Genomic DNA, 12,379 nt, shown 5'->3' with positions numbered 1-12,379 from the left:
GATTCCTCATATTCCATAGGATGCAGATCTTCATGTCCAAGCCCAATCTTACCCACTGCAGTTTCAAAATGAACAACACTCTGCCCAACATGGCAGATATAGAGTTAACAAAGCCTTGGAGCCAAAGGGGGAAACCCTTGAGCATAACCCACACCGGGCATAATTCAATAAACTCTTTGCTCAGACAAAATTCAAGCGTCCAAGGCATAGCATAAGCAAAGTGAGAAGCACCCCAAATACCTCATTTCATAACCAGATCCTGAACAGTTTGTTCGGAATCACATCCAGCTATGTAGAAGCCTTCCTAACCGCCATGATATGGTGGATCGCATTCCTATTGCTTGTCATAGCTGCCACCCACTCCCACAAGCCATGGGACGACATACGATACCCCATAAAGTACAACACAACATAGTGGGGCTGTGTAACACTGTTTTCGCTTGTAACACATATCCATCTTTCACTTTATTCTAGCTTGATCGTATAGCCCCTTGCTAGATTTCCTCTAATAGCGTAGCATGCCAAAGGAAGAGGGCTTCATAATCTTCTCTGGATTCGCAATGTGATCATGCTGCTTTTGGCTGATTTTGGTTGTAATTGGCTCGTGGAGAGCACAGAATGGCATGTATTCTTTTCAGGCTATCTAATATATTCACCCACCTATTGTGGGTTTTGCAACAAAAAAAAAAAAACCTCCCCTATGCTATAAAGACCAAGTCAAGTCGCCGACCAGTCGGTATCCGTTTTGAGCTGTCCAGAGTCTAGACCACCCTCGTCACCGATTGACACCTCCTTTTGGGAGGTGGGATCAATGGCTCACGATCACCGATTGATTGTGACCGTTGGATTGCCTAGGGAATGCAAAAGATTTTCACTTTTCCAGTTCCGGGACTTGAACCCGCTACCCTCTTCCCCTTGGAATTGACTCCAACCGCTAAGCTATCGCGTGTCCATTGAAACAAACGTGTGTGATAAGTTTATAGATCAAAGGCGTTGTGGACGAGTTTACATCTAGTTCACACCTACTTCACACTGAGTTCACATTGAGTTCACACCAATTTTGGTGTGGTGTGCATACCCTCCCAAGTTCACACCAAGCTCGTACTTAGTTCACGTCAAGTTCACACCGAATTCAATGTGGTGCACATACCTCCCGAGTTCATTCTTAGTTCACACTTAGTTCAAACGGCCCAAATTGCACCCGCCTCGCGACGCCTAATGTGGGCCATTGATCCCTCGCCCTTGAGGGTCCATGCTAGCGGTTAAAACCCTCCGCAAAGGAGCTCGGGTACCAATAGAACGTCCGAGCTCTTGCCAAGCAGATGGAACCTCCAATCTCACGGCCCTGCTCAGAGACGCCATCGACTCTCATCCCTCTAAGATTTTCCCCTATTGCAGAAATTTTAACGAAATGTCCGAGTTTGTATGAATCAATGTATTGGTGCAAAAGCAGCAAGGTGTGTGTATAGGCAAGCTCCTCTGTTGGGATGCACACGGCCATTTCTGAAGTTATGGAATTCCGCACACGTACAGGAACTCACACGGCCCTGGGTCTCGGTAGCCTTCTACCACCAGCATGCAGAAGAATTTTCAGAAGAATTCTCAGACATGCAGGGCCGTGGCGAATCCGATGTAAGCTCCGATTGTGAACTACAAGAATTCCGCAACTTCTCAGAGATGACTCATCACGGTATTGTCGTCAATGGCATCGAACACCTGACTCCCTTGGCAAACCACCTCGTACGTGCGTATGACACATGTGGAAGCCTCCCCGAGGCCACGAAAGTTTTTGACATCATGGCACAAAGGAATCTCGTCACTTGCAACATCATGATCGCTGCCCATGCTCACCATCGGGATGGTAATAAGGCCATCCGTCTTCTTCACAATATGTATCTTCAAGGCTTAAGCCCAAATGATGTCACATATATTAGTGTTCTGCGTGCATGTACAAGCTCTGAGCTATGGGAAGAGGCTAAGCTAGTTCATGCTTTGCTTGTTGTTGATGGTGGGTCTGTATCTTGTAATGTGGAAAATGCTATCTTTAACATGTACTCCAAGTGTGGGAGCCTGAAGGATGCTTTAAATGTCTTTGAGAGAATGCAATTGCGCAACGAGTTTTCATGGAATGGATTGATCTCAGCCTATTCTCATGATGGTGGGTTTTTGCATGCTTTTCAACATTTCAGGCAGATGATTTTGGAGGGTGGACTTCCAGGCAGAGCCACTTACATGACACTTCTGAATACGCTTGACAACACATCAGGCTTGGAACTTGGGAGAGCTATTCATGTGCAATTTATGGGTAGCAATTTGGAGTCGGATGTTGTTCTGAATACTGCTTTTCTCAACATGTATCGTAGGTATGGCAGTGTTATATCTGCACGCACCTTATTCGATGGTTTGGCAGAGCGCAACTTGGTCACGTGGAATGTAATGATTGCAGCCTATGCTCAACATGGGCATCCCCAGGAGGCTCTTGCTCTATTTGCACAAATGAAGCCACAAAAGGTTAAACCTGATGGGATTACGTTTGTGACTATCCTCAACATATGTAGCACTCCCACAGTGTTGAGCAACGGTGAACTTATATATGACAGCATTATTAAGTGGGGTCTGGAATCAGATACTTTGGTCGGTAGTTCTCTTGTCAGTATGTACGGAAAATGTGGAAACTTACTTGAGGCAAGAGCGTTGCTTGACAGACTGCCAGATAACAATCTGGTTGCATGGAATGCAATGCTAACAGCATACGCTCAGCGAGAGTATGCATTTGAAGCCATAGAACTTTTGGAAAAAATGAGGTCTAGAGGTACTATGCCAGATAGAGTCACATTTATTAGTGTGATCCGTGCCTGCTCAAAACCATTAGTAATAGAACACGGGATACGAGTGCACATCTCAATTCTAGCCACCAGTTTCAATCAAAACACAGCAGTAGTCAATGCCCTGATAACTATGTACAGCAAGTGTAAAGAGGTAGGATATGCACGCAAGGCATTTGAGGGTATGTGTCTACGGGATCTTATTTCTTGGAATGCTTTGATTGTGGGGTACGCTCAGCTTGAGGATGTGGAGGAGATTCTAAAAATTCTTTGTGAAATGCACAAGAGGGGGGTCAAGCCAAATAAGGCGACATTTGGCAGTGCACTGGATGCATGTTGTAATTCTGCAGCTCTTGTGGGCGGACAATTAATGCATCATCAGTTGGTTGACCTTGGTTTTGAGACTGATGTCATGATTGGAACTGCCCTTGTCACCATGTATGGTAAGTGCAAGAACCTTGAAGGTGCTCGAAGGGTATTTAATCACTTGCCCAAGCACGATGTGGTATCTTGGAGTGCAATGATTGCAATGTATGGTCAGCAAGGGTGTGGTAAGGAAGCATTTCAGCTTTTTCAGGAAATGGCTTGCGGAGGCGGGATGCCTAACAGAGTAACCTATGTGAGTATCCTTGATGCATGTGCAAGTGTTGCTGCATTACCAGAGGGAAAACTGGTTCATGCTTGTTTTATGGAGAGCGAATTGGAGCTGGACGTAGTTGTAGGGAACGCATTTATCAGCATGTATGGCAAGTGTGGGAGCCTAGAAAATGCTAGAGACATGTTCACAAGAGTGCCCAAAAAGGATGTTGTCTCCTGGAGTGCTTTGATTGCAGCTTTTGCTCAGCACGGGCATGGTAAAGAAGCTGTGGATATTTTTCGTGAAATGGGTAAGAATTGTGTTAGGCCTGACAGCATCACTTTTGTAAGTGTCCTCTCTGCATGCAGTCATGCAGGAATGATTGATGAGGGTTGCAGATATTTCAATTTGATGGAAGAAGACTATGGAATTGCTGCTACAGAGGACCATTGTGTTTGCATGATGGATCTCTTTGGCCGCATTGGAAGACTTGAAGAAGGTGAGAAATATCTCATGAAAATTCCAGGTAAGCCTGGGATGGTGGCATGGATGACGCTGCTGAGTGCTTGCAGGCTTCACGACAATCTTGACAGAGGGCAGTACGCTGCAGAAAGGGTGCTCGAGCTGGATCCTCAGAACGATGCAGTGTACATCATGCTCTCAAACATCCTCTCTGCAGCTGGTAAGTGGGAGGATGCTGTAAGGTTAAGAAAGGTCATGGCAGAGAGGGGCGTTAAAAAGTTGTTAGGCTGGAGCTCAATCACACTGGATGGAAAAGTACATGAGTTTGCAGCTAGGGATACTTCACATCCTCAGATAAGAGAAATACAGGAAGAATTGGAAAACTTGACCGTAGAGATCAAGGAAATGGGTTATGTTCCAGATACAAAGATTGTGCTACATGATGTATCGGAGGAGGAAAAAGAGAGGCTGCTTTGCCATCACAGTGAGAGGCTTGCAATTGCCTTTGGTTTGATCAGCACAAGTCATGGTTCTCCTCTCCATATTATAAAGAATTTACGAGTTTGTGGAGATTGCCATACTGCCTCCAAATACATCTCAAAGCTAACAAGGCGAGTCATTATTGTGAGGGATGCCAATCGCTTCCACCACTTCAAAAATGGCATTTGCTCCTGCGGAGACTATTGGTGATACCAGCTGTAGTTTTTAATGAGACATGACCATCTTGTGTGCAAAGGTAAGTCTTGTCCTCTTTTTCGTGTTTCTCGCTCTCCTGTTGAATATCTGGGAAAATGGTCTGCTAGTCAGGAGCTTAAGGTTGGATACATGGCTTATGCAAAGAGCCAAAATTCTGTCCTTTTTGGGTGACAGGATTAATATAACTTTATTTCCTTTATCTGCAGGGTGACAATTTCGTGGTGGGCAGAACCATGGGAGAAATGCGTTTTGAGTCATCCAATTGTACCATATCCTAATATTAAAAGCATTGGGTCAATCAGTGAAACCTTCACATATCCCACTTATGCAAGGCGCTTTCACTGGGAAGAAACAAAAGCAATGGGAATGTTTTTCAAAAATCTTGTTATGAAAGAAACCATGCTCAGTTGTTGCTTTTGACAAGCTGCTCAAGCATGTCAAGCCCAATGGAAACTTTACTAAAGCATAGAATTTTGCAGATAAGTTGTGATCCGATTAAGGCCAATACAACACCATGGAAGGAATAATAGGAAAGGATGAAACAAGTCTGCACAAAACAATCTCTGCAAGAGTTTTTCTCTTATCTAATTTTCTTGAGTGTTTATGATTAGTTCGAAATCATATTCATGGATCTTGAAAACATCATCTGGATTTCTAGGTCCATGTGAAAAATTATGTTGGTGAAGTGTGTTTACAAATGCTATAGCACGAGCGATAGTAGCATTAGCCAAAGGGGACTTCTTTGGAAAGTTCTTCCAAATATGGCCCGGCTCACCACACTTACGGCAAATAACCTATTTCTTGGTGGTTCACAAGATTGAGAAGATTCATCCTTTTATTTCCTTCCTTGCTTCTGATTCAAGCCCTTGGATGTCTGTCTCATTGAGCCTTGTCTATGTTGAGAGCTGCGTAATTGGTCCTCTTGACAAGCACCATGGAAACAAGCTCCCTCCGTGTCAAATCAGTGGTCCTCCCCAATGTAATGAGTTAGACCCGAGGGGATCTTTATTCTATTTTCCATGAGGACCTCTTCCTAAGAAGGGGAAATGTTTCGCCTGAGTTTTCTCTAGAAGTTATGGACAAAATGCCTCTAAGCGATGCCGGCTTTTGTTCTGCCCTTAAGCCATGCATGGCTGATTCCCTTTAAACTATCCAGTAACCATGCTACCTCTCACAAGAAGTTTTGGACAAATTCTCACAATATTTCTCACATTGTGACTTACCTCAACATCATGAGCTTCTGTGAGGGAGGCGCCACATACCTAGCTAGGGACGATTGGGGGCAGGGGACCGCCGGCCCGGTTGGGGGGGCCAGTGTCCCCTGCCCCCAATCGTACCTAGCTAGGTATGTAGTGCCTCTCGAGCAGAAGCTCATGATGTTATGCATTGTATAAAAAACACTGAGAACTACTCGGTTTTCCTACATGAGAAAATTTCTAAATCTTCGTGTGTCTCCATCCTTCGTCCTTTTTTCAGCATTGTATTTTTCACAAGAGGGCTCCTCCCATAGGTTCAGTTCACTGATTAGATGAAGAGGGCAGTGTTGACTAGTTTACACTCTTCAAGAACGGAAACCCTTTCCATCATAGCTTAGACTCCCGGACCTTAGCAGCCATGTCACTTGTATGTCACTTGGGCTTACGCAAGCTCATGTAGTTGTGATTCTATTCTTGTATGCTTATCATTTCATTTGTCTCTCTTGTGCTTGGCTCTCTATCTCTCCCTCTATTTTCAACATGGTATCACAACAACAAGATTTGTTTCATAGTAGTCTACTCTAACTACCTTATCTCAGTCCTAGTTTGCTTTTATGCTAAGGCTATTATTTATGTAACCATGATAGGTTATTGTGCTTATGGGTAGATTTCATCCTTAATCCTTATATAGTATCAAGGAAAGTATCTCTCAGCCCATATCTCCTTCCATTGATTTAGGAAGTGTTCTTTCCGAGGGTGGACATATTCTCTCTAAAGCAATAAAAGCTAAACATCTTATATTAGTTTTTTGGAATACCTTGTAAGTGCTAGATTGCAATGGAAAGTGCGGTGACATGTGCACATAGAGAGAGAGAGAGGGAGACAGAGAGAGAGGCCTTGGAGCTGATAGGAAGGCCGCAGTAAGGCCTCTCTCTCTCTCTCTCTCTCTCTCTCCTAGGTTTTGATCAATTTAACTAAAATTAAGAAATTTAAACAATTTCAAAGCATTGCACCTCTCTCTCTCTCTCTCTCTCTCTCTACCATTGATCAATTTAACCGGAATTAAGAAAGTTAAACAATTTCAAAGCATTGCATATCTTGCAAGAACAAGTTTCCATTCAATTAGAAAAAAGGTGTGGCCGTCCGCATGGGCTTACAAAGTGTTCACACGCTAAATTTGGTCAGACTCAAAGTAATGATTCCATTTTAGGCCATGGGTGCTCTACAATACTTGGCTTTGGCACCGTGCATCCTCCTTCCTCAATCGCGTCAAACAACTCAATCACTTGCCTCTTTCCATACTCTTGGATCTCTCTGAGATGAATGGCTTGTTGGTCTAAGATGCTATGAAGCTTATTGACGTACTCTTCATCGTCTTCACAAATTGTAAACATTCCACCCATTTGGCTCCCTAGCAATGCTAGTGTCGCAAATATTTCTTCGTACTACACAACGTACCGAGTAAACAATTGCCACATGAGGCCATGTCCATTTTCCATACCTCTTGTGAAATCAAACATGTTTAGAGAAATAAATCAAACTACATCTCTACTTGTTCACAATGCTTCATTTTACCTCTCAATGGCGTGCCATCCTCCTATTTTGTCCATTCTCTCTTCTCAAGCGAATCATGTTGGAATTAGGGCTGCAGGGAAACACACACAGCTTGGAGAAGACAAAGAAAGCTCAAGGTACACAATAGAGAGTGTATTACTTAGTGTGCAATGGAAAGATTAGATAGCCCTAGAGTGATGGGTGTATATACAATACACGGGGGGAAAAACCTCCTAGTGAGGGAAAAAATTCCCCGGCGGTCCTAAGTGTGTTCACACTTAGGACCGTCGGGTGTGTGATAGTGATGTGTTCACACACATCACTACCACATGTATATGGTAGAGAGGTAAACAAACCACAATGTGAGGTAATACGCTTTGTAGCACCACTATCAAAATACCACACATGTGAATCTGCAGCAAACTGACATGCATGCATCATAGACACAAGAATCAAAAGCCCACTTTGCACTAAAAGCCCACTCTGTATCTACATCAACATCACAATCTTCTTCCACAGAAGACTCTACAATAGTTGCACATGTATTGTTGGAATTAGAGTTGCAGGGAAGCACACATAGCTTGGACAAGACAAAGGAAGCTCAAGGCACACAACTTATGGACGTATATACAATGCACATTTTTTTCTCCTAGTGTGGGAAATAATATCCCGGTGGTCCTAAGTGTGTTCACACACATCATGACCACATGTATATGGTAACAAATCCCCCTGGGAGTGATGTAGTGAACAAGAGCTAGCACATAGAATATAGGGAAGTGTTGTGCCCTATGAGGACATGATCAATCCACAAAGGGGAGTCAGCCCAAAGCTTTGCGGGAAGCTTCAAACTTCTCAAGAGATAATGCCTTTGTGGAAAGATATGCAAGGTTGTTCTGTGTTGACACATAAGCCAAGTTGATCTCCCCTGTTAAGAGCCTCTCCCTAACATAGTGGTAATGCACCTCAATGTGCTTTGTGCGAGCATGAAAAATTGGGTTCTTTACAACTGCCAATGCGCTCTGACTATCAGTGTAAGTGATATTGGCAATGTCTTGTCCAACACCCAAATCAGTCATAAGGCGTGTGAGCCCTACACACTCAACTGTAGCTGTGAAGATTGCACTGTAATCAACCTCACAACTAGAAGTGGCCACAATAGGTTGCACAGTGAACGAGAGCTAGCACATAGAATATAGGGAAATGTCGTGCCCTATGAGGACATGATCAATCCACAAAGGGGAGTCAGCCCAAAGGTTTGCGGAAAGCTTCAAACTTCTCAAGTGACAACGCCTTTGTGAAAATATATGCAAGGTTGTCCTGTGTTGACACAAAAGCCAAGCTGATCTCTCCTGTTAAGAGCCTCTCCCTGACATAGTAGTAATGCACCTCAATGTGCTTTGTGCTAGCATGAAAAACTGGGTTCTTTGCAACTGCTAATGCGCTCTAACTGTTAGTGTAGATGATATTGGCAATGTACTGTCCAACACCCAAATAAGCTATAAGGCGTGTGAGCCCTATACACTCAACTGAGCTGTGAAGATTGCCCTGTACTCAACCTCACAACTAGAAGTGGCCACAGTAGGTTGCTTCTTGCTCAACCATGAGATACATGAACTGCCAAGCATGAAACAAAAACCACTTGTGGACACTTGTGTGTCAAAACAACCAGCCCAATCTCAGTTCGAAAAAGCATGTAAATCCGGCAGCAATGATCAATAATCCCTTCTTGAGATAAAACAAGCCAAGATGTAAAGTGCCTCTCAAGTAGTGAAAATTCCTCTTTACAGTCTGCCAATGCTTAGACCCAAGGCTATGCATAAATCTCTTGGCCTGTAAGACTGCAAACACAACAGCCCCAAATCTTTCATCTTGAAAGTAGCATTCAAATTAGCCTTAAAGTTAGCAATATGTCTCTCATTTGGTCCAATAATCAACAAATCATCCACATAGAGAACGACAATGAGAAGTACATCACCCTCACGCTTTACCTACAATGTTCTTTCTGTTGAACTGTTACGATAGCCTCGTTTGACCAAATGAGTGTCAGCCTTCTCGTACCAATCACGAGGAGATTGCTTCAGCCCATACAAAGTTTTCTTACATTTTCACACTTTATCCTCCTACCCTTTAATGACAAAACCACGAGGTTGTGTTATATAAACTTCCTCAAATATGTTACCATTCAAGAGAGTATTAACAATGTTTGATTGATGTACATCCCAATCAAATTGAGCTGCCAATGCACATAGAAAATGCACACTAGTGATCATACAACAAGTGGGAGCAAAAGTCTCTTCATAATCTATGCCTTTTTGTTGTGCATAACTGTTTGCAACAACAAGTCGAGCCTTATAGCAATCAATCTCACCATCCGGCTTGCGTTTCAACTTGTAAACCCACTTCGTACCAATGGACTTTTTGCCAGGAGGCAAATCACATAAAGTCCATATGTCATTTTCTATAAGTGCATTATATTTTGATTGCATGGCAGCCATCCAATTTTTTGAATTTTGTGCTTCATCAAAAGATAGATGTTCCTCAACATCACATAAGCTAGACACAACCAAAGCATACCAATTTGATACATAAGATGCATGGTGAGGACCTGAACGAGTACGACTAGACAAATGTGTATCCAATTTACTGGCATGAAAAGTATGCACCAACCATTTTGGCATACCTCTAGCCTGTTCCTTCTCACCTCTTTTCTCATCAAGTACATCATGTACATCTACATCATTAATAGGCTGATCTGTAACATTTTCAAAAATCCCCATAGGTTGTACATTTGCGTCATTATAATTTACATTCAAACTTCCACCATTGAAAAGAGGCAACAAAGTGTCATAAAAGTCCTATCATTAGGGAAAGTTTCGAATCAAATTTGGTCTTTTTAGCGCTAGAGAGAGAATGCAACGCGACCAATGGATGCCGGGCTATCGTAACAGTAGCTCAAATTTTCTTTATTTTTATCTCAAATTTCATCATTTTCAAAAACCAATCTTTAGTTGCATAAAAAACATTAACACTACTATACGTTGTGATTTGCTCGAATATTTCTTGGAAAAATATACCATAACTCACACTCAATGCAGTTGTGCGCACTTTTTTGATAGGAGAAACTTCATAGTATTCCCGCTCATTCTCATTCATTTACACTCAACTAACTATTCTGCTCGCATTTGACTGTATTGTGTTTGCGCTCAGAAACACTCTCCCTCTCACATATGTGATGTGCATCTTGCCATAGAAGAATCACTAATGGAGAACAGAAGACCTCGATGACCATCCGCAAGTATTAAGTCTGTTGAAATTTTCAACAGCTTGGATTGGACAACGATCGATGTCTTTCCACCACCATTATAATTGGAAGTTGGGTTCTCCTACATACCAGGAAGAGAAAGCGCATGTGCAACAAGTTTGTAAACAGTTATAAAGGTAGGGTGAAAAACTTTTGCTTGTCACAAACGGGTAAAACAGTCAAAGAGATTCTCATTGAATACGCATATATGCACTCAGAGTTGCATCTACGAACACCGCCGACAGGATTTTCAACAAATAGACCAAATTGTAAGTTTTCTTACATCCACAATAGATTTTACTCTTCACTCGTGTATTGTGTGTTTAACCTGCTAGTTGGAAAAATTTATCCTTCCGACAAAGAAGACTGGCAGCCAGTGGATTGCATTATTAGCAAATTTTTATGCATTCCATGCAATTGTGGGAGAGATACTCTATAACACTAGCACCAGAAGAGTGTTGGTTGAAAGGGGGGTTTTCTTCTTCAACCACTTTTATAATGCTCCGTATTCTACGCTTGGCTTCGGCACTTTAGAATATCTTTTGGTTCCTTTGAAGAACAATCCAGAGTGGCCAGTCCCTTCATTTCAAATCGCTAAGTGTTTCAAACTAAAGCTCCATCAGGAAATACAAAAGTATTTAGGACCGAATATTTCTAGTCAGTTGGTACATGTTTCAATCTTCATGCCCATGCATGTCTTCATCGACTTTTTCCATGATTAAGAGATTAGGAAGACTGGAACTATGCTACTTTGCAAGACAGAGAAATGCCTCAATTTTTTGGATGAATCTTGGGATGTCCATGATTCTAATGGCATCTTATGCAAGGTAAATAAGAAGTCTATTGCGTGTAAGCGCAAGATCATAGCTTCCTTCCACTACATAAGGTGGCATCGAGTGAATGGTCGTCTGGTAGCTTTGGACCAAGATTTAACTGATGACCTGAACAATCGCGCATGATCATAGCTTCCTTCCACTACATAAGGTGGCATCGAGTGAATGGTCTTCTGGTAGCTTTGGACCAAGATTTAACTGATGACCTGAACAATCTTTTGAGAATGCTTGAGGTATGGTGTGGACCTGATCTGCTAACTTTTCTTAGAATTCGAGGCAATGTGACACTATGATAAGTGTGCGAGGATTTGGAGAACGAGGTTGACCTCAGCCTGCCTCCAAAATATCTTTTTCAGTGCAACATGCGAAAGGTAGTATGTTTTGTATGTAAACATTAATGCTGCGTTACTGATTTCCCTACTGGTTATCATCACCAAATATTGGTCTAACTGTTCGATTAACTGTAGTACAGGTGCCTTAGAGAAAGGAGAAGAAGACATTGTGCGCAGAGATAAAGGATGATCATATGTTTCTGGTGCAATGAAACTCTTGATTGAAGAAGGCGGCTCATATAGTATATCACATTGCTCTGAACTGCGAATATCAAAGAAAGTTTTGACAGCAAGCTTGCAATTTATATTCATGCGAAAATAAATTGTTAAGAAATTTCTTGCAAATAAATTTTATGAACAATTATCTTTTCAAAATTGACTCAAGTTGTCTTTATATTGGGTTTAATAATGTACACAATAATGTCCAATTAAATCCATTGATTAGTAGCTCTCATTTACAATTGAGGGGAGCTCTCCCGGACTTGATTATCATGAGTGGAATGTAAAGGCTCAGGAGACGGTCTGGGGGTTGGGTGATGGGTTTGGGGTTGAGGAAAAGATTGTACAGTGGCCTCGTCTTCCTCGATAAAATCGGGTATCACA

At 42.3% G+C, this 12,379-nt stretch overlaps 1 protein-coding gene across 2 annotated transcripts; it reads left to right on the top strand.

Moving 5' to 3' along the window:
* The first annotated feature begins 1,212 nt into the window (after nt 1-1,212).
* On the top strand, nt 1,213-5,616 carry LOC147463381 (pentatricopeptide repeat-containing protein At2g27610-like). Of its 2 annotated transcripts, none has more exons than XM_086488568.1 (2): nt 1,213-1,457; nt 1,534-5,616. In XM_086488568.1, exons 1-2 carry the CDS (start codon nt 1,323-1,325, stop codon nt 4,552-4,554), a joined length of 3,156 nt encoding a protein of 1,051 aa, XP_086344694.1. In that variant the 5' UTR covers nt 1,213-1,322; the 3' UTR covers nt 4,555-5,616. The 2 variants fall into 2 exon arrangements, with proteins under 2 accessions (XP_086344694.1, XP_086344686.1); XM_086488560.1 differs by having other exon boundaries at nt 1,275-4,600; nt 4,767-5,616.
* The last annotated feature ends 6,763 nt before the right edge of the window (nt 5,617-12,379 follow it).

The sequence above is a fragment of the Adiantum capillus-veneris genome, chromosome 2 (genome assembly GCF_014529385.1).
Source record: "Adiantum capillus-veneris isolate H3 chromosome 2, ASM1452938v2, whole genome shotgun sequence".
Taxonomy (NCBI): Eukaryota; Viridiplantae; Streptophyta; class Polypodiopsida; order Polypodiales; family Pteridaceae; genus Adiantum; species Adiantum capillus-veneris.
This window is presented reverse-complemented; position numbering and strand designations above follow the sequence as displayed.